Source organism: Euleptes europaea, chromosome 5 (genome assembly GCF_029931775.1).
Source record: "Euleptes europaea isolate rEulEur1 chromosome 5, rEulEur1.hap1, whole genome shotgun sequence".
Lineage (NCBI taxonomy): Eukaryota > Metazoa > Chordata > Lepidosauria > Squamata > Sphaerodactylidae > Euleptes > Euleptes europaea.
Window position 1 is genome coordinate 112,977,274 of NC_079316.1, and position 26,568 is coordinate 113,003,841.

Consider the following 26,568-nt stretch of genomic DNA (forward strand, 5'->3'; position numbering starts at 1 on the left):
TTCACACCTAAATGGAATGCTTACCATCAATATCCAAATCGACAAGTTTCTCTTTAATGGCATACAGTAAAAACCCTTTTGCTATCATTAAATTTATATCCAACCCAAAAAACACAGGGAAGCAGACTACAAAATAATAACATTGGCTCCCAGTGTGGACAGAATCTGGAGTCTTTTGGTGCAGCAAATAACCCTCCAAGCCCAAGTCTGACCTTGTTACTGGGCAAGAGGGCTTCTATTTAAAGCTTCTAAAATGCTTACAGTTTTGTCTCCCAGGCCTGTACCTGTTTGCAAGCAACCGTCACTGCAGCATTTGGGTTCCGAATTTTATGTCCCTCGTCCAGAATCACGTAGTGCCAGTCGTAACCATGGATGTTGTCTTGCAGCATGCGGATGTACGAATAGGAGGTGATCAAAATTCCATTGCATGCTACAATCTCTCGAATCAGTGTCACCTACAAGAAGCAGAAGCAGAACAAGAAGAGTTGGTTTTTCATATGCCGACTTTCTCTACTATTTAAGGAAGAATCAAACCACCTACAATCACCTTCCCTTCCTCTCCCCACAACAGACAAACCCTGTGAGGTAGGTGAGGCTGAGAGCGCTCTAAGAGAAAGATACAATTGCCAGTTATTAACAGACTGAGAAGGGGGCTGCAGAGAAAGGGAGAAAGGGTAAGTCTCGCAAGACTCCACGAGTCAGGTCTTCCCCAAATTTGGTCCATACCAAGATGGTAATACAGAAAAATGGCCCCAAGGGAAATCGTGGGGAACATTTTTTTCCTCAAGTGGCCGCTGCATAGCAAAGTCCAATCGTGTTCAATTTGCAAATAGACACCTCCCTCCCCAGGTAAAACATATGAATTCCTGTAATATTCTTCCTCATCCAAAACAAACAGCAACGATATATATTTTATGATACCACACTACTCCAAGAACTAACATTGGCATTTCTTGGTAACATCTAAAAACGGACGTAATGTCTGAGATCGAGCTCTTCTGGGGCGGGGAAGGAAATTACATTGTTCCTTTCTCCCTCCGCAATACAACATCTCCAACCTAAACAGCTGCTAGTTCACATGAGTTCTATAACCCTAGGGATCAATCTTCTTAGGGTCTGAAAGGACTGTTGGAGGGAGAAGAACATAAGGAATAAGCACAACGATATGCCCCTTCTGCTGGTAGATTGCAGGATTCCAGAAATTCACAGGAAGTGCAAGGTGGGAACTCCCGCACTGTGCCCACAGTTCAGTGCACCAGTGCCACGCGCACCTGGTACTCCCGCGTTCACCATGCCACTCTTCCTTTGTCTGACTAGTTCATGCCTCCTCCAGACGACACTGTTCTTAAGTAGCAAGCTTAATTCTAGCTTTTCTTCTAAAATCAGTACAAGGGTCTCCAATACATGTCAACAACAACAACAAAAACTTGGGAGTGTGTGTGTGTTTAAGTAGGTTCTTCACAAAATTCTGTGCTAGACACAATTGATACTACTGAATTCTGCAATATTTAGACTTTTCCAAGAACTGGGAGGTACTTCTCCATGATGCATGAAAAAAAATCCTATTGTTTAAGTAACTGATATTGGTTGTTACTTATAACCCTAACTGGAAAACTTTCTAAAAAACTTTCTAAAAAAATGGCTGTAGAAACATGAGCTCTCTCTCTCTCTTGCTCCCATAAGCAACCCCTGCCATTTTAGGAAGCCATCCCAAGTGAAAGAAGTGACTATCATACCAAGAGGGTGATGCACACATTTTCGGAGTACAGATTTACTGTCTTTATTTCTGGGCAAAGTCCATCGAAAAATAATATAGGCGTCTCCACTCAAACACTTAAAGACAAACCATCTCAGGCGATTTCAAATTAAAAGCTTGTAAAATATGTAACCTCTCCTAGATTTTGCAATTAATAGGGTACGTCTGCAATTAAGCCTGACTTACAGAAAGCGACTACCATGTTGTCATTAAGAGATGTTTTGTGAAAGCGCTGCCGTTATTACGGGGGGCTCAGGAGACCAATCCCACCTAGAGGGCAAACAGTGGAGTGGTAGAAAACAACAGCCATAAATCACATTGTCAGGCAGCGGAGAGAACAGGAGTACAAATGGAGGCCAATCTCTGTACACGCAGCGCAGGATTTCCTGTACCTGTAATTAAAATTTCCTTCAAGCCAAATCTTTATTAAACAAGGATTTGTGCTGACAATGAAGGAAAAACACAGAGATGCAACAGAGCTTTTTATTTTAACAACGTGCAGTGGCTCAGTGGTAGAAGGTCCCAGGTTCAATCCCTGGCATCTCCAGTTAATGGGACCAGGCAAGTAGGTGATGTGAAAGACCTCTGCCTGAGACCCTGGAGAGCCGCTGCCAGTCTGAGTAGACAATACTGACTTAGATGGACCAGGGGTCTGATTCAGTATAAGGCAGCTTCAAGTGTTCATGTGTACGCTAACAGGTATCAAATTCTGTAAGGGAAGTGGGGATCTGCAGGGGTCAGAGAGACCTCAGCACACCCCAAGCGCAGTCCAGGATTTTATAAACATATCCCAGCAGAAGTAGATTGTAAGAAAGGGTCCACATTCGCACTCCTGCCGCTCTTCAGTTCACACCTCACTCCTCGCCCAGGAACTAATTCTTGCATCTCTTCTACCTCCCAGAATCGCAGGCCTAAGGTTCTAGCTGTTTGGTTAATGATTGGTTTCCCATAAACATACCCTGCTTCGTATGCAGGGGGGAAAAAACAGAGGACTGAGACAGGAACACGAAGTAGCTAAGGTCTGCAACGGAAGAAAAGCCCGCCGGCAGAGGAACATTCGGAAACAGCATTAGGTATAGTGGCAAAAACTCACCAAAAAGGAAAAAGGGGTAGTGGTGGAAAGGGGAGGATAATGACATAAAAAAGGGAATAGTGTAAGATTTTAATATACATATGCTTGGTATGCAGAAGGTCCCAGGTTCAATCCCCAGTATCTCCAGTTGAAACGACCTGGCCACTACCCACTAGAAAACTGGAATTATGCCCATCACCAACACAATTTTTATGATTGGGGTTCAACTGCACAATACTCACAACTGCACAAACAACACACTGGCAGGAATTCATAAATGCTTTGTGGTTCTTTCCACCTGTCGCGAGGGCATGTTGCAGAGCCCAGAGGTTTCTCACCAAAACCCTGAGAATCTCCTCCCATTAACATGTCCATACTCCCCTCTTCAAGCCTTCCAAATTGGCAGTCATCACCACATCCTGGGGCAGGGAGTTCCACAATTTAACTATGCATTGTGTGAAGAAATACTTCAAGAAGTCATATGACCATCCGTAACTTCCAGAAACACACATCAATGGACCTTCTGGATAAGAACCTTGCTACATATCACAAGTACTCATTTCAGGGTCCCTGAACAAGTTCCTGGTATTGATCTGACAAGTCAGGGTCTCATATTTTTTAACGGTACTTTGTTATTGACATAATTGGTTTTATTTGTTGCTTTGTAAATGTTTTGACGTGATTTGTGTCTGATTGTATTGTATTTCATCTCAAGATCTTTGGTCAAAGGAGCTATCGTCAATAAAGGAAAGGCAATTTTTTTTAAAAGGGTACGTTATCGTAATATTGATTATTCTCAATCTGTTTAATCTGGTGCAATTATGCCTCATGCCAGTTGAATATTACAATGAACTAAATATTTAAATGGATATTTCGAGGCACTGTGAAAAGTCATTTAGCCTTGGTAAAAGCTAAAACAGCTCTCATCTTGTTCTGAGAATTATCTCAGCGGAATGTTAGTACGATTTAGATTTTACCTTGCAGATGGAATCAGGTTGATACAATCAGTGATAATGAGGCAACCATACTGGCTGAGAAACAACTCAGTTACTTTTGGGGTGGGGGAGAAGAGAGGCTAATTGAAACGGTTATTTTATTCGTTGAGCTCTTCTACGTTCTTTTCAATCTTGACACATGGTCTGAATAATACATCCGGCCATCCAGTTAAGATCCCCTTCATAAAACACTTCTCTTGACCCCAGCTTTTAACCGAGGAGTTGCGTCATTCTTCAGTAAACTGGTTTTAGAGAGCCTGTGTGGTGTAGGGGTTAACAGCAGCGGACTCTAATCCGGATAACCTTTATTATGTGGGGCTGAGAGAATTCGGTAGATGGGGCTGAGAGAATCTGGAGAGAATTGTGACTGGCCCAAGGTCACCTAGCAGGCTTCATGTGGAGGAGTGGGGAAACTAACCCAGTTCTTCAGATTAGTGTCCACCGCTCTTAACCACCACACCATGCTGACTGCTGGATTGGAAATAAGTATATTAAGTGCTGTAAGAAGTGTTTGCCTTTAAATTCTCAGGGGGAGAGGGCTTACAAAACCACAGAGATCGTCAGTGGGGCTGAATATCGGCGACTCACTGCAACATGTGAAGAAACAGCAAAGGTCCTTAAAGTACTCCAGGGATAAAACATAAGTTATTGTCCAATCAGAAGGCAGCAGGTTTAGAGAAAAAGCAATGCTGTGACATCAGCTAGAGACAAAGTAATGTTTAACATTAGTGACCAAACTCTCAGAAAAGCTACGCTTAACAAAGCATTAATCTAGTAAACTTCAAAGCCTGAAGGTCTTGATGAGTGAGGTACCTTTTTGTGGGTATAAGAGCCTGTCTCGTGTAGAATTGCCACTCGGAACGGAGGCCACCAAGTATGGAACTCCTTCACCCACTGATGCATCACGGTGGTCGGGCACACAATCAGTGTCGGACCCAGGCCTCTGAACCTGTAATAAGGAGATGGCCAGACAGCTGTGACTTCAGTTATCCAAAAATTCTCCAAGCTAGAGTGTGACCATTACATTCTATGCTGGTACTAATGCTCGGAGTCACTGCCTTGAGGCTGGGCTTCCAAAACAAGCCACCTTCTTTCTTGCCCGGGTGAGTAGGCTCCAACTCAAAAAGACTCAGCATCTTTTCTTTGTCTCAGAGTGTGATGCAAAAAAGAAAAAAAAAGGAAGCAGGGACCCCCATGTCTCTTTATGCTTAGTTCAGAGGCCCCCAGTTGTCGCCATTCATCAAATCTAGCATGGCAGCCGGTGCATGTTGCAGTTCAAAGGAGCTGCGCTTTCCACAACACCTGTGGCCGCACCTGCCACGGCAAGTCTTGAGAACACAGCCTCAAAGTACCCAAAATAAAATGGCTATGTGACGTCCCGCCTGGGCTTCTTCAGGAAGAAGAGCACAGTTAAACTCCTATCACTTGCTGGGTTTTCTAGGAGTTTCGAGCCGTTTTGCTAACTCCTCTGGACTGAGAGCCTCAAATCACTTTGAGGTTCAATGGAGGGGTGAAGGAAAGGAGTTGAGGCAACGTGAAGGAAGCCAACGTGAAGGAAGTTGAGTCTCGAGTTCAGAACCACCGAGAGGCTTGCAACTTCTGGGGAAATAGTGAGCTGCTCTCTTGCCACTGCAAACATTGTGCCGTGAAACACAAGACGATCACCTAAAGCTACTGCACCTAATTGAAAATTCCATACTGTGTAAACCTATTGATATTAACATAATTGAATTGGTAAGCAATCCATTTTGCGCTGGCTAACCTTAGACACAATATTGACCCAAAAAATATCTGGCGAGGATCATCTGCAAAATGAACCATCAATGCCTGGAATTCATTAAGAGTGTTACATGTTTAATTTTTCCTGCCCTCCAGCTCCATTGTCTCGTAAAAAAAAAACCCTCCCCCCTTTTGATGTTGTCCCCCCACCCCATCCCACTAAAAGAATTAAAGGAATACTGTAATTGAAATGTCGTTAATAATTCACGGGGCCCTCCTCCATGGCAATACATCCAATGAAATATTAATTGAGCTCCACAGACTGATCGTCTCTGCCGAACGGCACTTGCCTGTAATTCGAGCCGCGAGTCCTGATCTCGCTGTAGCTCAGACCTGCCAAGAAGGCAATTATCTGGACCGTCTTGCCCAATCCCATCTCGTCTCCCAGAATTCCTCCCGCCTGCTGGCAGTGCAATTCCCAGAGCCACCGAACACCTGTCTGCTGGTACCTACAAACAAGAAAGCAGAGAAAAATAAAAGAGGGGACGGCCGAGAGCGGTCGTAACAGAGAGTACTCATGAATTAATCATTCGGCGAGGTTCAAAAAGCTAGTTACCGTAACACGCGGCCTGTGTTTTACACGAGCCCCGTATTTACAACATCATGCATTTTTTATGCCGTCAGGCGTTCGACGAGAGACGCTCGGCCCTCTTCACGCAGCCTTAAAGTGTTTCTAATTAAGCCAAGACACGATAATTAGAGGGTATTTTACTTCTGTGCGTTTTTGTAAAGGGTGCGAAATGCTAAATCGCTGACAGACACGTGTAGTTTTAGCTGGTATCTGTTAGGGAATATCATTTGTATATAAATTTTATTCTTTCTGTAATTAATGTCTCTTTTATATACCTACTGGTCGTGGACTGTAACAATAAAGAAATGAACTGTAAAGGGTGCCAGAGCCGCACCCACCCCCGACGGTTCTTTCCACCGCCAAACACAACAGTTTTGCCAGTCCGTTATAAAGCAGGATTGTTAAAACGTAATGGGCTGTGACAGAGGGGAGGGCTCAGATACCAAACAGCTGCTGTTGAAAGAAACACGTAGTAAACAATGAAAATAGAGAGAGGGTTTTTTTTTTTAAGTAGTCGCACTACCTGATACCAGAAGGTGTGACTTAGCAGGAATAAGACAGAAATCAAAGAGTTCTAATTTCTGCACCACATGGTTTGGAGGTAGGGGTAAGGGTCATATAGTGGGCACATGCGGTTTACTAGCAGCTTTTGTTGCGTAAGCGGCGCTGAAATAGATCACTGTGTCAGTTCAGCATAGTTAACTGATAGAAGGGTAAGATTTCACTTACAAACAAGGGGCCAGCGCAGAAAAGGAGAACACAAAAGCATGTCTGGTAAGTCATTTAGACTGGAGGACTCATGTGGAGGAATGGGGATTTGAATCCAGTTCTCCAGATTAGAGTTCGCTGCTCCAAATCACCACTCTTATCCGCTACACCACGCTGGAGCTGGAAGCAAACTGTCCCATGTTTTGGAAGCCAAGATGTGATGTTAGCGAGATGTGTTGTCGGCAGTTGGCAACCCCATGTCTCAGGGGAGGGACGCAAAGTGTCCCATATCTTCGGGGTCACCCCTGTCCAGCCTCACCGGACGTGACTCCCAAGCAAACTCTGAAGCCCCGAGTGAGTCAGTCAGCTAAAGCCTGGGGCTCTTGAGGCTGGCATCGACCCCAAGCTGGTCAGGATTGTTCCACATGGCCAGGTAGTGAGGTAACTCTGCAGGAATGTTTTCCCTGTCACTTTCGCCAGCCTGACTGCGTCCCTGTCCTTGCATTCTGACAGGTCCAGCCGTTCCTTAAAATAGCCCTGTGAAGGATTGCAGCAGCTCAAACTCCAGCTCAAACTGATCAGACTCCACCACTCCAAACCTCCGTTCTTAACCACTACACCACGCTGGCTTTTGAGTTTGGAGAGAACTTTTTAGAGAGAACTGTGTCTAGCCCAAGTTCACCCAGCAGGCTTCATGTGGAGGAGTGGGGAATCATACCCGGTTAACCAGATTAGAGTACGCCGCTCACGAGCAGTGGACCCTAACCTGGAGAACCGGGTTCGATTCCGCATTCCTCCACATGAGCATCGGACTCTACTCTGGAGAACCAGGTTTGATTACCCACTCCTCCACATGAGCAGCAGACTGTAATCTGGAGAACTGGGTTCGATTCCCCACTCCGCCACATGAGCAGCGGACTGTAATCTGGAAAATCAGTTTGGTTTCCTCCACATAAAGCCAGCTGGGTGACCTTGGGCTTGTCACAGTTCTCTCCAAACTCTTTCAGCCTCACCTACCTCACAAGGTGTTTGTTGTGGGGAGAGGAAGGAAAGGGGATTGTAAACCGTCTCCTTAAAAGGTAAAGAAAGTCGACATATAAAAATCAGGGTATAAAAACCAACTGTTCTGTTTCTTAAAGCCTGCTGACTGCCCACTTCCTTTTCTGCTGTGGGGATCTCCGCTGTTCAACAGTGCTGCGAGTCAAGACAAACTGTTCAGCGTCATTGATCTTCTTAACCACTCAGGAAGTTTTGCCAGCTGACTCACGTATGCATGGGGATGCCCTGTATCAGGGAACGCTCAACCTGCCAAGATTCATCTTCAGTTGCCTGCCTGGGTCGAATTCCCTTTGGAGCGCCTCGGCAACAGACCTGGGTTTTGAACGATGACTCCAGCAGCAACCTCACACACTGCACTACTAAGTCCGCACAGCGATTGCAGGGGATCCTGTCGACCGAGCTGAGTTCCACAGATGCCTGGAAACTTTGCTGAAAAGGTCAGGATCAACCCATGATGGCAATCAAGCCGCAGGAAATGGTACAACGAAGCAGCTTACCACCGAGCCACTTTGAATGGCTTGCTTTAAACTGACTGAATGGGCAGAAACGGTTCCTCGTTGTTACACAAGGATGCCTGGGGTGGGCAAAACTCCTACCCAGCTAGATAAAAAGTGGACTGACACAGATAAGGGAGAGGCTGCTGCTTCAATCAGCTGCAGAGTGCCAGCACATTGTGCCAAACTTTATCCTCTTCCTCGCTTACATTAGTAAGAGCATAAGAAGAGACCTGCTGGATCAGACCAGTGAGGGTCCCTCTACTCCAGCATCCCGCCTCACACAGTGGCCCTGCTGGATCAGACCAGTGAGGGTCCCTCTAGTCCAGCATCCCGTCTCACACAGTGGCCAACCAAGTTCCTCTGGAGGTCCAGCAACAGGGCACAGAGGCCGAGGCCTTCCCCTGATAAGAACATCGGAAGAGCCCTGCTGGATCGGACCACTGAGGGCCCATCCAGTCCAGCATTCTGCCTCACTCAGGGCCCAACCAGTTTTTTGGGGAGAGCCAACAGGGCAGCTAAGACCGAGGCTTTTCCCCAACAAGAACATCTGAACGAGCCCTGCTGGATCAGACCAGGGAGGGTCCATCTAGTCCGGCATCCCGTCTCACACGGTGGCCAACCAGTTCCTCTGGAGGTCCAACAACAGGGCATACAGGCCGAGGCCTTCTCCTGATGTTGCCTCCTGACACTGGGATCCCGAGGCTGACTGCTTCTGAACGAGAAGAAAAGGGCAGGAGTCCAGTAGCACCTTCAAGACTAACAAAACTTCTGGCAGGGGATGACCTTTCATGAGCCATAGCTCACTTCTTCAGATGCAGCTCATACACAGCCTGCCAGAAATTTCAGTTAAGTCTTTAAGGGGCTACTGGACTCTTGCTCTTTTCCACTGCTGTTGACAGACTAACACAGCTACCCATTGTGAATGTGCAGCGGCAGAGCAAGATTCGAGTCCAGCGACCCTTTAAAGACCAACAAGATTCCCAGGGTAGAAGCTCTCAAAAGTCAAACCTCCCCATGTCAGTTGCATTCATCAGATATGACGAAGAGAGATTTGACTCTCAAAAGGTTATATACCCCGAAAATTGTGTTGGTCTCTAAGGTGCTACCGGACTCACATCTTGCTCTTCTCAGGTACCCATCTGAAATTATCTTCATGGAAGGCACCACATTCAGCCGCATGGAGTGGAAATCCATCAGCTGATACATCACTGTTAAGTTACCAAGCTTCCCCAGTTGCCGCAACTGTAACACCTACTTGAAAAGCTTCTTGAAGAGAAAACCTGGCACCTGGAAGCCGTCGTCAAATTCAGCGTCGCTCTCGTCTGAATCTTCCCCCACCATCAGCCGCGCCCGGCGGTCCTTCAGCCGCTGTTTACGCCACCTCCTGCAACCACAACGAGAATCACCACTTGCCTTGTTGATGCTGGCAGACCAACACGCAGCATGCAGTTTCAGCAACTGCAGAGAAGAAGAGCTAAATCAGGAGTAAAAGAACCCCCTGAGATCCAGCAAAGAGTAGGCTGGATTTTGGCACTGCAATCCTGGGCCCAAAACATCAGATAAGCCACACACTCTCTGGCAGACTGTGGACAAGGAGATTGTATACAGGCTGGGTTCATGTACTGAAATGGATACAGAAGGGCGCTACGTCATAGAGTTCTATGAAGGCGACTCAGAAAGAGTGGGAGATGTGGTACAGAGTTCAAGAGTCACAGAATTAGAGTTGGAAGGGGCCATACAGGCCTAGTCCAACCCCCTGCTCACTGCAGGACCAGCCTAGAGCATCCCTGACAGGTGTTTGTCCAGCCTCTGCTTGAAGACTGCCAATGAAGGGGAGCTCACCGCCTCCCTAGGCAGCCCATTCCACTGCTGAACAACTCTTACTGTAAAAATGTTTTTCCTACTATCCAGCCAGTACCTTCTGCCTGCAAGCAAACAAGAATGCCCACACAAATTTTATGATATTTGGTGCTACCAAGATACTTTCCAATAATAGAACAAACACCAAGCCCAACAACGTTGTCAGGAAGAATTAAAACCCTCAAGTGGCACTTTTCACCAGACTTCTTGTGTGGTCTACTACACAGCCTTATTCCTGGAGAGACAAGCAGTTTACCATTGTCATAAAAAGATAATTTACTGTGACGTGAGAGAAATTTGTAGCCAGACAACGTCACCATGAAATTGGACGTGGTATTAAAACATTCAGGTTGGGGAGGGGGAAGGTCCGTGGGCATCACGACCATCAGTGGGAGGAGCTCATTTCCCAGAACTCCCCCCAGCCCAATTATGGAAAACCACCTGACGTAATGCATCAATAAGGTCCCCAAGACCACTAACACCACCAACCCCAGGGAAAAAAAGAGAGGAAAGATGTGCAAGATAGAACCCCTTGCTGCCTCAGATGTGTCTCGGTTATCGAACCGGGAACAGAGAACGGATTAAGAAAACCCTTTTTTTAAAATATAAAACATTATTTGAGAGGCTTCATTCCCCATCGGTGTGCACAGAATGGTGTAGGGGTTAAGAGTGGTGGTTTGGAGTGGCGGACTCTAATCTGGTGAACCAGGTTGGTTTCCCCACTCCTCCACACAAAGCCAGGTGGGTGACCTTGGGCTAGTCACAGCTCTCTCCAAACTCTCTCAGCCTTACCTGCCTCACAGTGTCTGTTGTGGGGAGGGGAAGGTGATTGTAAGCTGATTTGATTCTTCCTTAAGTGGTGGAGAAAGTTGGCATATAAAAACCAGCTCCTCCTCCTCCTCTTCTTCTCATAGCCTTCTTCAATCCCATTCTCACTCCTGGCCCAACTGTTTAAGAGCTGCCGTGCCCTTTTACCAAGCTAAGATCAAGGCAGACGTCCACATCATGAGCAACAGCCCCTCGTATAAATGACTCCCAGCCCTAAAACACACACACACACACACCCCTGGCCTGCTCCCAGTTTCCAAATCTTACAACGGGCTTGCCAAAGCAGAAACGGCAGCACCGTTTTAAAAGCTCTGGCAGATGTCCTGGCCTGTGCCAGAAGAGGCCCAGGCTGTCAAATCCCTTCATCTCTTGCCAGATAAACAGGTCCAAGAAAACTTCCCAGGGAATCAACGGGTTTTGCCCCAAACCGCCTCTTGCCAAGGGAGAAGAGGATGGTCCATGTTAGTGACTGACACTGGTTTGTGAAGCAGGAGGGCTTGCGGAAGAGCAGACTGGATTTCTAATTTTATTGGTAAGGTAAGAAATCACGTCTATTAAAGAAGTTTTATTCCCTTTAGAGACGGAAAACGCAGGGCGCCCCCTGGTGCACACCAGGAAAACCGGTCTGGTTCAAGGAACTGCAACAGAGAAGATTTACACAGGGCCAGCTGGAAAACCGACACACAGCAAGTGAATTGTCCATCGCTACGCCACAGCGTCTTGACTGCCAAGCAATCAAGCCTGCTAATGTCTGTGTTATTTCAGCAACCCCTCCCAGGTTAATTGTGCACATATTATTGGTAAAGAGAATCAAACCGGTTTACAATCTCCTTCCCTTCCTCTCCCAACAGACACCTTGTGAGGTAGGTGGGGCTGAGAGAGTTTGGACAGAACTGTGACTAGCCCAAGGTCACCCAGTCGGCTTCATGTGGAGGGGTGGGGAATCCAACCCGGTTCTCCAGATTAGAGTCCGCCGGTCATGTGGACGAGTGGGGAATCCAACTCAGTTCTCCGGATTAGAGCCCACCGCTCCTAACCACTACACCATGCTGGCTCACTATGTGGTGCAGACAAGCGAGAAGTCAGCACAACCACAGAGGCACCCTCTCTGCGTGTCCCAGCCCCCTCCCCAGAATCGCAAAACTTTTAATTGGTCTCTTGCTTCAGATGTTCAGAGGAGAAACACAGCTGGCTCACTGTCAAAGCTTTAACGGCACCATATTTTCACCTTGATGCGGCCCCATTTCCCCAATAACAATCTTGAAAGCTTCACGGTGGAAAAGAAAACTAATTTTCCGTCTTTGGAAGTAAGTGGGACTCCCCGCACAGCAAAGCGCACAACAGAGCGATCCGAGAGGGCCGCCCGTCTCTCTCGGGGAGAAGACGTGCCCATCTCCCATCCAGTTGTTTTCATCAACAACTAGGAAAAAAACCTGACAATGAGATGGAAATGGGAGCAAATGACATTTATATGGCAAATCCGCTCCGTTTCGTCTCCCAGCGGCGTTTCCCACGGCACAGATTACCTGGGGAGCGTTAGTATAAAACCGTCAATGTGGACAGCTGCGGTTTAACAGCCACAATAACTGCAGCGATGAAATTTTAGGAGATGTAATGTTTTGGCGGCAATTACAGTTATTGATATTTCTAAAATTCATTTAGGCTTTTATTGTAACTTTAGCAACTGAAGGAAATGTATGACTCGAGCGAGGATAAATGGTTACAATCTTAATGTTATTAAAAAAAACTTGTCTGAATGGATTTAAGCTGTGAATCATATTAAAACTTTCAATCAAAATAAATTACTCTTGATGAAAACACTGAATTAAAAATGATTTAATATTGAGCTAAATCAATGGAAAAAGTACAGCTTGATTCAATAAAAAAGGAAATATTTTACAGATTAATACATTTATTAATTATTTAGCCTATCCCTCAGAAAGGCTTTATTTCTGTAGCCAGAGGTGTCATTCAGGTTCATTTCCACAGGAGACCCTTTAGGAAAATTCTTGTGAGGTTTGGGGGGGGGGGGAGAATAATTTACCATCTTCCAAATAAATTTCCTAGATAATATAATCCTGCCCAGCAACAGCCTAACATTAGGATTCTTCAGGAAAACTTTTTTTTTTTTTTTGAAAAATCAACAACACTACCACAGGTTGTGTATCCCTTATCTGGACATCTGATATCTGGACTGACCCAAAAACCAAACTTTTTGGGCCGGCATGCAGACATTACAGGCCCTCAGCAGCATGCCAATTTGGGTTCTGGTGGTTCAATGTACACAAAATTATTTAAAATATTATTTAAAATTACATTCAAGTTATGTGTATAAAGAGTTTGTGAAACAAATATAAAAGATAAATGAATTTCTTGTTTAGACTTGGGTTCCATTCCCCAAGATATCTCATTATGAGCCAGCAAGATGTAGTGGCTAGGAGCGGTGGTTTGAAGCGGTGGACTCTGGAGAACTGGGTTTGATTCCCCACTCCTCCACATGACCGGTGGACGCTAATCTGGTGAACCAGGTTGGTTTCCCCACTCCTACACATGAAGGCAGTTGGGTGACCTTGGGGTAGTCACAGCTCTCTCAGCCCCACCTACCTCACAGGGTGTCTGTTGTGGGGAGGGGAAGGGAAGGGGATTGTAAGCCAGTTTGATTCTTCCTTATCTGGGAGAGAAAGTCGGCATATAAAAACCAATTCTTCTTCTTCCTCCTCTATATATACGCAAATATTCCAAAATACGGAAAGATCTGAAATGCGGACCACTTCTGATCTTCCAGGGAGTAATTACAGCCGTCCCTGCGTAGATTCCAAGATCTAGATGAGATCGGGCTACCCTGGGGCTTAGGATTTCTGGAGCTTGTAGAGTCACAGTGCCTGTGGGAGCTCTGAAAGGAGGGTTAGGAGCTCTGGATGAATCAGTTTGACCTATTTTCCTCTTTTTTGGAACACAGGGGTATGGCTCTTTTCTCCTTTGTCTCAACTAATACCTCGTTCAGGGCTGTGACCTCAAATGTGTTGTTGTTTTTTCCTCCTTGGAAAGGCACAGGCGAGGGGAGTTTGTTTTTGGACAGGTGATCCACCTTACAGTGCTTCAGCCATAGACTGCGTCAGCTGCCATTGGCCACAGCTCCACTGGTTTTCAGCAGAGCTTGTTTCAGTGTGACAGGGACTGGGTTCGGGTTCTGCAGAAACTCCTCTGCCCAAAGGACTGCTGTTCTAGCAAAGACTGAAGCAGAGGAGCTGGCCCCAATTGCTAGTGCTGAGGTTTCTCGAGACGGCTTAAGGGAGACCTCATTCTTCCTGACTGCGGGGTCCCTGAGCGTGTCACTTCCATCCTTGGACAGCACCATGGCCAAGAAAAGGGCACGATCACAATGGGGTAGCCGTGTTAGTCTGTCAACAGAAGTAGAAAAGGGCAAGAGTCCAGTAGCACCGTAAAGACTAAGAAAATGTCTGGCAGGGTATGAGCTTTCATGAGCCACAGCTTACTTCTTCAGATACTGGGGCATCCTACTACGGGAACCTTCTCATTGGAGAAGAAGGGAGGAAGTAAAAATTCTTTGCCACTGAGTGTAGGTTTATGCCTCCTCCAAGAGCTGCCCACTCACTTATCTGGGTTTCTTTGGATAAGTCCGCAAAGGGTTTTGATTTCCCACTCCTCCACATGAGCGGTGGATTCTAATCTGGAGAACCAGGTTGATTTCCCTTCTCCATATGAATGGCGTACTCTAATCTGGAGAACCAGGTTTGTTTCCCCTCTCCTCCACATGAGCAGCAGACTCTAATCTGGAGAACGGGTTTGTTTCCCTTCTCCACATAAAGCCAGCTGGGTGACCTTGGGCCAGTCACAGTTCTCTCTGAACTCTCTCAGCCCCACCTATCTCACAAGGTGTTCGTTGTGTGGAGGGGAGGGGAAGGCGATTGTGCACACACATGAACGGAGCCTTGTTTACTCACCGTGAAGGCTCCTTCTGTTCTGGGTTGAAGGTCATCTTGAACACTCGCGGGTATTACTATCACGTGCCCAGGGAGGCAGGACCAAAAGGATTTTTTCATCCACTTCCTGTCCCCTGGTTGGGAGATCCAGTTTTCGGACTCGCCGAGCTAAGGAGACAGTTAGGTGCAGAAGCCATCCATGTGACCCAAACACCATATATAGAAAATAACACACGAACTCCAATAACATTAACACTAAATAACAACATATATACAATTCGAACAGGGTAAGATGGGGGACACCAGGTATACCCTGTAAAAAAGTCCCAGCACTGGAGGTACACAACCTCCGAAACTTTGTCAAACAGTCTGTCCTAAGTCTTGGCCATGCATATAATTGATGATCCTATGTTACGTGGGCGGGCAAGATGACCTTCAACCCAGAATAGAAGGAGCCTTCACGGTGAGTAAACAAGGCTCCGATCTCGTTCTGGGTGAAGGTCATCTTGAACACTCGCGGGATATCCAAGAGCTGACTGTATGGGCGGGAAATAAGATCACTCAGAGGTGCTGTAGAACCCTTCTGCCAAAGGCTGCTTCAGCAGAGGCCATGGTATCGATCTTGTAATGTCTTTTAAAAGTACTAGCGGACGACCATGTGGCCGCCCTGCATATCTCATCCAATGAAGCCTGTTTATCAAAGGCAGCAGAGGTGGCCGCACTGTGTACCGAGTGTGCGGTGATGCTGGACGGCGTGGGAATCTTGCTGGCCTTATATGCCTCAATAATGCACTGCCTAACCGCACTGCTGATGGCGGCGTTGGACATCTTTTGCCCTTTAGATGGGCTAGTCAGAGAAATGAATAAGGCATCTGAACGCCTAATAGATTGCGTGCGACTAAGGTAAGTTTTGAGAAGACGTCTTAAATCTAAATGATGCCATTCTTTTTCTTTGGGATGGACCGGGTTCGGGCAGAATGAAGGTAAGTGAATTTCTTGTGATCGGTGAAAAGTAGTGTTCACCTTAGGGACGAAGGTGGGGTCCGGTCTGAGGACCACTTTATCCTTGTGAAACACACAAAGTCCCTCGCGTGCAGACAAGGCCCTAAGCTCGGAGACTCGCCGAGCTGATGTCACTGCCGTGAGGAAGATGATTTTCATCCTCAGCATCCGTAAGGGAATATCCCTAATGGGCTCAAACGGAGGTCGCATCAATGCCGAAAGGACTACATTGAGGTGCCACGTTGGAAAACGGTGAACCACTGGAGGCTTGGTTTGGACAACTCCTTTTAGAAACATTACGACGTGAGGATGCCTGGAAAGAGGGAGTGCCTCAGCGCAGGGGAGCATGGTGGACATAGCTGCCACCTGTCTGCGTAACGTAGAGGCTTTGAGACCCTGATCAACTCCATCCTGAAGAAACTCCAGTACCTTGGAGATCCCCGGGCACAGAGGGTCGACTTGTTTATGTCTACACCATAACACAAAAGCCCTCCAGAAAGTGTTATAAATCCTCCTAGTGGAGGGTTTCCTTGCCTCTAACATGGTTCCAACCACCCCTGTGCTAAATCCTTCCTCTAGGAAGGACCTCCGTTCAATTTCCAGGCGGTTAAGTGAAGCCATGCAGGGTCTGGGTGGATTAACGGACCCTGATGAAGAATATCTGGGACACATGGGAGTTCCCATGGCTCCTGAACAGATAGCTCCCTCAGGCTGGGGAACCAAGGTCTCCTCGGCCATAGGGGCGCAATGAGGATGACAGTCGCCCCCTCCTTTCTGATCTTTCTTATCACTCTGGGGAGTATAGGAATAGGGTTTGTCCCTGGGAGGGACGAAAAAACCTATTTCCCCCTCTCCGAAAGGAACCCCTATTATTGTTCCAGGAGCCCCTACGCTGTTCTGGCCTGAAGGGTGCTAAGGCATGAGAGGACCTAAAATTGGGAAAGGAGGAAGCTTGTCTCCCCTCCTTCTTGTAGGATTTTGGGAGAACCTTCTTTTTATCTTTGTTTTCTACAAGGATCTTCTCAAGTCTTTCCCCAAAAAGCTTGCCCCCAATATAAGGGTAGGACATGGTTAAGGTCTTTGTTTTGATCTCGTTTTGCCAAGGACGAATCCAAAGGGCCCTCCTAATGGCTATGTTGGAAGCTGTGGCTCGAGCTGCAAAAGACATGGCATCAAGTGATGTGTCTGCCGTGAAGGCAGAGGCCTTGAGCATCCTATTAAGACCCTCTATGACCTTTCGGTTTTCTCCGTCATATAGCTGCGAGATTTTCCTGAGCCATACAATGGATGCTCTGGCCATTATAGAGGTTGCCGCCGAAGCCTGGATGGCCAAGGCGGAGGCCTCGTGGACCTTTTTGGAGAGAATCTCCGTTTTCCTGTCCAGCGGGTCCCTAATTGATCCCATCCCATCCTCAGATGGGAGATCCGGGGAATGGACGGCCGCCACTGGGGCATCAATTAAAGGGAGTTGGAAGAGAGACATGGCCTGGGGGACCATGGTGTACAGCCTCCTTGTGTTGGCAGAGAATTGCCTATTGGCCAGGGGCTTGTCAAATTCAGCTTGAACCTGATTTTCAAAAAATTCTGGGAAAGGGATCTCCCAAATCCGAGGTTTAGTACTTGGAAAGAACTCTGTAGCGCCCTTTTTTCTAGATTTGGGAATGGCATCGGCTGCGGGGGTTGGATCCTCATTGAGGTCAAGAGCCAGCAGGGCCTTATTTAATAGCCCCTGAAAATCCTCTGCTGAAAATAAGTGAGGATGTTGTTCTTCCAACAGAACTGGATTGTCCTCGTCGGAATCGAACTCCCCTTCCTCTCTACCCTCCATTTCAGAATTTATTGAAGAGGTATCCTTCAGAGACTGAATGGCCTGAGGAGGGAGAGGGGCTTTAAGCACCGCTTTAGTGCTCCATTGTGGGTTAGCTTGCGCCTCCTGACCCTGCTGTGGGCATTGGAGGGTTTTAGGTACAGGATTCGAATCTGTGCCCTGAATGATTGGGGTTAAGGAGTCCTTAAGGGCCATCATCATTTGGGCTTGCCTGTCTAAGACTCCATTAAACAACTCTACCATTTCCCGCCTAGTGAGAGGCGCCTCAGACTCGGAAACTGATACATTACCCCCCTGCAGAGCTTCTGGCAAGGTAGGAGAGCTTCCCAGGGAGGTATCCCGTCAGAAAAACCGCAGCACGCCACTACCCGCGTTTCACGCCATTTTGGGACGGTTCGGCCGAACGCGTCTTTTTTGGCGCCGAGGGACCGTCCGCGCCTTGAGAAATGGCGTTGGGGTTGCGCCCGACAGAATGTTCTCTTTGCCGCCGCCCTGTCGAAGCGATGAGGGCTGGGTCATGGTCCTCCTCAGAGAAATAGGTCCGAATCGGAGTCCCTTTTAGCGTCCGCCATCTTGCCCCGCGGGCGAAGTGGGGAACGGTAGAAACACAAAGTGAGGGGAAAAACAGCGGGAAGGAGGGAGAGCTTGCGGCTAAAGCTGAGGAGCGAGGTAACAAGAGGAAGGCGACTCACTCAGTTATTAGACAGAGATAAAACAAATGAACAGGACACCAATAGGCTAATAAACAACTAGTTCAAAGTCGGAGTTCGCGAACGAAGCTGCCACCCTGATCAAGGCAGGACGGAAACTGGATCTCCCACCCAGGGGACAAGAAGTGGATGAAAAAATCCTTTTGGTCCTGCCTCCCTGGGCACGTGAAAGTAATACCCGCGAGTGTTCAAGATGACCTTCACCCAGAATGAGAACACACATGAAGCTGCCTTGTACTGAAATCAGACTCTCGTTCCATCAAAGTCAGTTTTGCCTATTCAGACCGGCAGCGGCTCTCCAGGGTCTCAGGTACAGAGGCCTGTTTGATTCTCCTTAAAAGGTAGAGAAAATCAGCATATAAAAACTAACTCTTCTTCTTCGCCTAAATGAGTCTCTCTCTCTCTTTGGGGTGTGGGGAGGGGAGTCGTGGAAGTTCATCTGATGCAGAGTGAGGCAGAGCATGAACTGGGACTTGTCTCCCCCAGCCAGAAGGCGAAGCATTGCAAAGATTAGTTGCAGAGCCCTGCCTGCGCACCCAGCAAGGAGCACAAACCATTTCAGGATAAGCTTCCTCCACTGATGGAAGAACAACTGCTTTGGGGTCTTCAAAGCTATTTTTCACCCTCTATTGAAGGATACCATTGGTGAGATACAAGTGTTTAACCAGCCTCAAGAGCTAACAGGTCCTTTTTCGTCCCCCAGTTTCTTCCTGCTTGCAAACTTAAAGTGCAGTGCCGTCTCAATGCCCAATCCACTGACAGAGTCCTCCAACCACATTAGCATCCTGCCTACTTTCACTGTTACATCATCATACTGTCATTATTACAGCGCAGCAAAGTTCGCTTCGCAGCAAAATTAACGCAGTTGAAGACGAACGTTTTACCTTTGACTTACTCAATTACAGGTCTACAAGTTCATGTTGTCGTTGGAATCCACAAAAAGTTAGTTACTGGACGTATTACAGGAGTATGGATTTTCAGCAAGTTTTGTTCTAGTGTGCTGTACTATAAAAGCCTGGACAGGTGAGAACACACGCACACACCCCGCCATACAAACCTAGAAATGGTACATCTGCCTTCTAAAGAGCCAGGAGGCTAACAACAGTAGTCAAGCTTTACAAACATTTAAAAAAATCAAATCTATTTTTGGAATGAAAATCACTGAATTTGATCTTTCCATTCAGCCACTGGGATTCTCTCCCATTCTTTTTGTTCTCACTTTTTCCCATGTCGCTATCCTCTTTCCCATCTCTGTGCTCATATCACCGTTTTTCCCCTTTTATTTTATAGCATCAATCACAGGGAATTATTCAACTTTAAGGTTGACAATGAGGATATTGAAATTGTTGAAGACTTTCTATTCCTTGGCTCCATCATCAACCAAAAGGGAGACTGTAGCCAAGAAATCAGGAGGAGATTGAGACTGGGAAGGGCAGCCAAGGAGCTAGAAAAGATTCTGAAGTGTAAGGATGTGTCACTGGCAACCAAGATCAGGTTAATTCATGCCATCCTATTCCCTATTACTATGTATGGGTGTGAAAGCTGGACAATGAAGAAAGCTGATAGGAAGAAAGTAGATTTCTTTAAAATGTGGTGTAGGAGGATTGTTACGGATAACCTGGACTGCCAAAAAAACAAATCAGTATCAAATAAAGCCTGAACTGACCCTAGAAGCTAAAATGACTAAACTGAGGCTGTCGTACTTTGGTCATATTATGAGAAGACCAGAGTCACTGGAAAAGACAATCATGCTAGGAAAAGTTGAAGGCAGCAGGAAAAGAGGAAGACCCAACATGAAATGGATTGACTCCATCAAGGAAGCCACAGCCCTCAATTTGCAAGACCTGAGCAAGGCTGTTAAAGATAGAACGTTTTGCAGGACATTGATCCATAGGGTCGTCATGAGTCGGAAGCGACTTGACAGCACTTAACACACATACACACAATCACAGGGAGAGGCCCTCCCAACTGTCCCATCAATCAAAGAAGCTCGTTTTGGCGAGTACACAAGAAAGGGCCTTTTTGGTGGCTGCCCCATGATTATGGAAAAACCTCCCCGGGGAGGTGCGCCTGGCCCCCTCACTTTTGCTCTTTAGGAAGCAGCCAAAGATGTTTTTTATTTAGGACTGCATTTGGTGACATTTACTAGCAGTCCTGAATTGTGATTTTAAATTTATGCATGGGAGGTTTAGCCTTGGATTTGCCACTCTTCAGATGCACATTTTTCTCATGTAAATTCTCAAAAAAAAAAAAAAAAGCCCCCATGTAGTTTTGCGCATTTGGATGAAGAAAATGTGCATCGAGAGTGGCAAATCCAAGGCAAAATCTACCCTTCCATGCATAAATGGCTTTTGTTTATGTCTTTATCTCAGAGAGCGAAATCCTCCACATTTAATTACAATGCGAGCCGCCCTGAGCCGGGGAAGGGCGGAATATAAATTTATTATTATTATTATTATTATTATTACTGCCACGATATAAAGGCAGGCTTTCAACTCACCTCAGCCTCTGTTTATAGTAATTTTCATCGCCATCATCTCTGCATCTCTTTATTCTGCGTTTTCCAACAGTATCTTCTTCCTCTTCATCGGAACTTGGGAAAAAATCATCATCCTCTATTTCTTCCTGAAACTGCTTCATCGATGATTTTTTCTTTCTCCATGGCAGCGGTTTCAGCTTATAATCATCAGCATCATCGCTGACAGGAAGTGATTCGTCCTCAGGGCAGGAAAGCTCTTCCTCCAGCGCACTTTCGGACTCTCCGCTGTCCTCTGGCCGATCATCTCCCTCTGTCTCCCGGGTCTTCGGAAGTCTGCTCTTGGACTGAACGTGGAGAACATGGTGCTGAAGCTTTCTCATATGCTTCTGCAGACAACGGTCCAATTTTGACCGGCGCTGACCCGTGTCCCCTTTGTCTTTGATGCGACGCACTGGTGTTTTGGCTGGACTATTCTCTGAACACGCTGCCCGCTTGGATCTCTTATGAAAAGGTGGCCTCTTCCTTTCAAATGAGAGCTTTGCTTGATCCGCCAAATACTTGTCAAAATCAGAGGATTCATTGAGCATTACCCGGCGGGGCTTCTTCTCTTCCTTCTGGGGTATTTTTGTTCCAAAGGGAGTCATCTGACCAGTACGGATGAGGGTCTCCCATTCCGTTTCCTGTGCTGGTATAAGCATGCTGCCAAGGGATGAGGGACCGGGTTCTGCCAAAAAAAAAAAAACCCCACAAAAAACAGATTCAGCCCTCATCATGAAAGGATTTACCGGTGAAGAAAATCCTTTCCTTTCTCTAGATTTAACAACCACTGGCTATCCATCAACCACTGCACACTTTAAAAAGAGATGAAATTAATTTTTTCCTTGACACTAGCAAGAGAAAAGTTGCCACATCTCTCATGCAATTGACCGATCTATTTGACAGCAGATAACACAGTATCCGCTTCTCAGAAAGTGTCTTTAGCTGTTTTATCCAGGGAGTGATATACTTATTTCGTGCAATGTTATTTTGTGGACATGCTAAAACAATGCAGGCTAGGGAGTCTGGACAAAATGGGCATTTGCAGTCTCCTGCAATAATTTTATTGTATCTCCCTTGCATTTCAGCTGAGTCTAATGCATTATATCTTGCCAATAAGAAAGCTCATCTAAATTTATGGATTTCTAACCAGCGGAAATACTCTGGCAAGGAAAAAGTTCTGTTAAAGGGTATCTGGAAGAAGCGAGGTGAACATTTACGATTTGTGTCCTTAAACACTAAGGACCAATCCTCATTTAAGATCTTGTTTTGTAATTGTTTACAATTACAAGGAAATCTATTTTAAAAAGGCAAGGACCCTATTATTTATTTTCATGTAGGAAAACTGTTGGATGTGATGTTTTGAAGTTCCCTGATGCTCAAATGAACAGCTGTGTTTTAAATATACTCCACGAACAAATGTAAGGAGCACGCTTTTAAAAGTCAATACATAAAATGGTAGGGGGCCAACACAAAGAAGCTGAGAAAACTGGAGAGAATAGCAGAAAATGAAGAGGAAAGCAATTCCTGAATCGGAGAAAGAACCTAGGGGCATAAAGGCACGGGGAAGAGGGCTACGGCAGCAAGAGCGCAACAGGCAGCAGCTCAAGTGCTGTGGTAAAACGTGGTGGAAAGCAGTGCACCCAGGGCAATAAGGCACAGGTTCAAGGCCTACCCCTATAATCTGCTGCTACTCTTTCTCCTGAGACCCAGCCAAAACTGGTGGACAAACACAGGCTTATAACTGCTGGCGTACAACAGGAAAATGGTGCACAGGGAAAAGAAGGCAGAGGGAGGAGGAGGAAGAGGAGTTGGTTTTTATATGCCGACTTTCTCTGCCACTTAAGGAAGAATCAAACCGGCTTATAATCACCTTCCCTTCTGCTCCCCACAAGAGACACCCTGTGAGGTAGGTGTGGCTGAGAGAGCATTGTTGATTGATAGCATTTCACTCCAAGATGTAATCCAATCTTGGTATTTGTTAACGTAAACATTTTTTTTGCAGCTAACTTGATTAACACTTCCAATTGATTAAGAACAACGCTCTAGAGATTCTAGCAGACATCAGTCATCCCGTTGGAACTGAGCAGAGATTTATTTCCCTTCTTCAAGATTCCCACAAGGGTACTCAGATGAGCAATTCCACAGGTGCACAAGATTAAAACAATTCTAAATTTCTGTTTTAAAAAAATACCACCGAAATTAATTTAATTCATGTTCACTTGGAAAAAAAAGATTACTCCCAATATTATCCTAAAATGGTTAAACAAAACTATTTCCTCCTTCCTCACCTTCACTTTCCTCAAATCCAGCATCATTTGTTTCCTCAGGAGTTTTTTTACCAAGAATTGTTTCAAGGTGCCTTTGTTTTGCTCTGATCTTTTTCAGCTGCTGCTCCTGGAATAATAAAAATACACAATATTAAAACTGAGCACCAAACTTTCTATGCTTTCCCCCGCAAAAAAACAACAACACCAGAATGAGACCCAATGTGAAGGCTGGTGAAGTTTGTAAGGGATTTAAGATTTTGCTAGTCTCATGTAACAGTACTTGCGTTATTTCATATGCAGTGACACAACACCTCACCCTGTTGGTAGCTTGTGTTAAACACATATGAAATGCTTAATTTGCACTTTGCCAGTGCTCAGAGAAGAAGAGTTGGTTTTTATATGCCGATTTTCTCTACCTCTTAAAGGAGAATCTAACTAGCAGAAAGAGTTCGGAGAGAACTGTGACTAGCTCAAGGTCACCCAGCTGGCTTCATGTGGAGGAATCCTATTTCCAAAGTCCACATTGGCAAAGACAGCTTTGGTCAATTTCAAGTTTCTAGGCTGCAGCCCTCCAAACGAAGACCCTTCAGAGAGCTTGCCCAGTAGATTGAAAATTAACTTAACCAAGGGTTTCATGGGCTAAGTAAGTCAAGGCCTCCTTAACTTCAGCAAGGATACTGCTTACTGCAGGTTCACACCATGCACTTGGCCATGACTTAAGTTGAATGTGACACACTATGTGCATGCACAAAGAAAGTAAATAATTTCAAGTTACCTTGTTGTGTTTCTGCCGCTTCACAGAATCTAATTTTCTGTTAATATCTTTGCTGGCAGCAGCATGAGGAGTAAGCTGTTCAATAATTGTACTGATTTGTTTCAGGGATGTTGTACATGATCTGAAACACAAATCCCATCATTATATACCGCGCATCAATGAGACTATTTTAAGACTTAGTCAAGAGTATCTTCAACTCACACTGTATAAGGTTCTGAACTGAAAAACACAGTTATTTTATCTCTAACTTAGAAACTGGTTTCCAAATCCTTGAAAAACCAAAAGTTCATGAAACCAGCTAATTTTGTGGGCATGGCAATCAAACAGGAATGACAACTAGAACTTTTTTATCACGTAAAAGAGAAAAACGACTAGAACTCCCATTCAATTCAAAATTATTTAATTTTACATTGATACTTTATATTGCAACACTAAGTGATAAATTATTTAGGACTGCCTATTTAAGAAAAGCTGATCAAAAGAAAGTCAAGTCCTTTGAAATATGGTACTGGAGGACAGTGTTACAGATACCGTGGACTGCCAAAAAACACACAACAACAGATCAGTGGGTTCTAGATCAAATCAAGCCTGAACTGACCCTAGAAGCTAAAGTGACTAAACTGAGGCTGTCATATTTTGGTCACATTATGAGAAGACAAGAGTCACTGGAAAAAGACAACAATCCTAGGAAAAGTTGAAGGCAGCAGGAAAAGAGGAAGGCCCAACATGAGATGGATTGACTCTGTAAAGGAAGACATGGCCCTCAATTTGCAAGACCTGAGCAAGGCTGTTGAAGAAAGGACATTTTGGAGGACAATGATTCATAGGGTCACCAGGATTCGGAAGCGACTTGACGGCACTTAACACACATGCACTTAATAATTTACACTGCGCAGTAATATATGATTTTGTCAGGGTTAAGACCAATCAATACCTTAGTTTGTACTTAAGTAAAGTCTGTTACCCCAATGGGGGCAGACTCCAACGATGGGATGTTCAAGGCAAGAGATGAGCAGAGGTGGTTTGCCATTGCCTGCCTCTGTGTAGCAACCCTGGACTTCCTTGTACTGACCAGGGCTGACCCTGTTTAGCTCCCATGCCCTGATGAGCTCAGGCCAAACTAGACTGCTGGCAGAAGCAGAGGTCATACTCATCCCCACCAAGGACTCATTGCCATTTAAAGGCAGACGTTGCCTCCCTAACCCTCACTCTTTCATAGATAGAATCATATGGTTGGAAGGGGCTAAAGAGGCCATCTAGTCCAACCCCCTGCTCAATGCAGGATCAGCCTAGAGCATCCCTGGCAAGTGATTGTCCAGTCTCTGCTTACAGGCTGCCAGTGAGGGGGAGCTCACCATCTCCCTAGGTAGCTGATTTCACTGTTGAACTACTCTTACTGTAAAAAACTTTTTCCTAATATCCAGCCAGTACCTTTCCATCCACAATTCAAACCCATTATTGCGAGTCCTATCCTCTGCTGCCAACAGGAACAGCTCCCTGCCCTCCTCTAAGTGACAGCCCTTCAAATCAGATGGTTTCTAATTGTCAAGATACTTGTGAATTTACCCTGCAAATTACAAAGTTACAGCTCGTCCAGTTTACCTGAAATCATCTAGCACCGACTGGTAATCCTTTTCCGCTTCAGCAACACGAACCGCTTTGTTTGCTTCATTTATTGCGTCGTCCACCTGCTTGAGGACACCCTGCTCTAACACTTCCTGGTCGTACACGTCCACGCCAAGGGCCCTGAGCTCCTCTGCCTGAGCACTGCGCACCACCGGCTGGATTTGCTGCCTGTCGATATGTAGCAAAGCTGGCGCTTTCCTCCACGCTCCGGAAGGAACTCCCGCAGACGATGTAGACGGCTCATTCTCTGGAGCAAAGTCCTCCCAAAGGTCCCCGGCGTGATGTTCGCTGGGGGGCGAGTTGCTTCCTCGTCTGGACTCTGCCGCTTCCTCGGGAGTAGAGTCACTCCTGCCTGTTGCAGAGCTTTGTCCTCGAGGACTGCCTTCCGGCAGAGACTTTTCCGAGGGCATCGTCTGCTCAAACACAAGGAAAGGTTGCTAAGCTCTCCCAACGTGGCAGCAGCGTAACCGTCCTGCCAGATCTAGTCCAGTATCTTGTCTCAACCAGTTACTCTGAAAAGCCAACAAATGGGACGGAGACCAGGGCTTTCCCCTGATGACGTCTCCCAGAACGGGGATTGCGAGGTTTGCTGCCTCTGTACATGGAGGCTCCCTTCAGTCACCGCGGCTGGTAGCCACTGAAAGACATCTCTGCACAGCAACCTCTTAAAACGGGGAATTCGCTGCCAGAGGACGTAGTGACAGTCGCAGGCAAAGACAGCTTTGAAAGGGGGTGAGGCAGATTCATGGAGGACAAGTCTGTCAGTCAGTGGC

At 46.2% G+C, this 26,568-nt stretch overlaps 1 protein-coding gene across 1 annotated transcript in view; it reads right to left on the reverse strand.

Moving 5' to 3' along the window:
- Nucleotides 1-26,205, reverse strand: part of ERCC6 (ERCC excision repair 6, chromatin remodeling factor) — a 43,513-nt gene extending 17,308 nt beyond the window's left edge. Inside the window, exons 1-8 of the mRNA XM_056849825.1 lie at nucleotides 25,772-26,205; nucleotides 24,170-24,290; nucleotides 23,416-23,521; nucleotides 21,110-21,812; nucleotides 9,693-9,821; nucleotides 5,893-6,051; nucleotides 4,637-4,772; nucleotides 285-455 (exon numbers count right to left, since the gene is read on the reverse strand). Coding sequence (XP_056705803.1) covers nucleotides 285-455; nucleotides 4,637-4,772; nucleotides 5,893-6,051; nucleotides 9,693-9,821; nucleotides 21,110-21,812; nucleotides 23,416-23,521; nucleotides 24,170-24,290; nucleotides 25,772-26,205 — 1,959 coding nt within the window. The remainder of the gene's footprint in view (nucleotides 1-284; nucleotides 456-4,636; nucleotides 4,773-5,892; nucleotides 6,052-9,692; nucleotides 9,822-21,109; nucleotides 21,813-23,415; nucleotides 23,522-24,169; nucleotides 24,291-25,771) is intronic.
- Nucleotides 26,206-26,568: the final 363 nt, after the last annotated feature.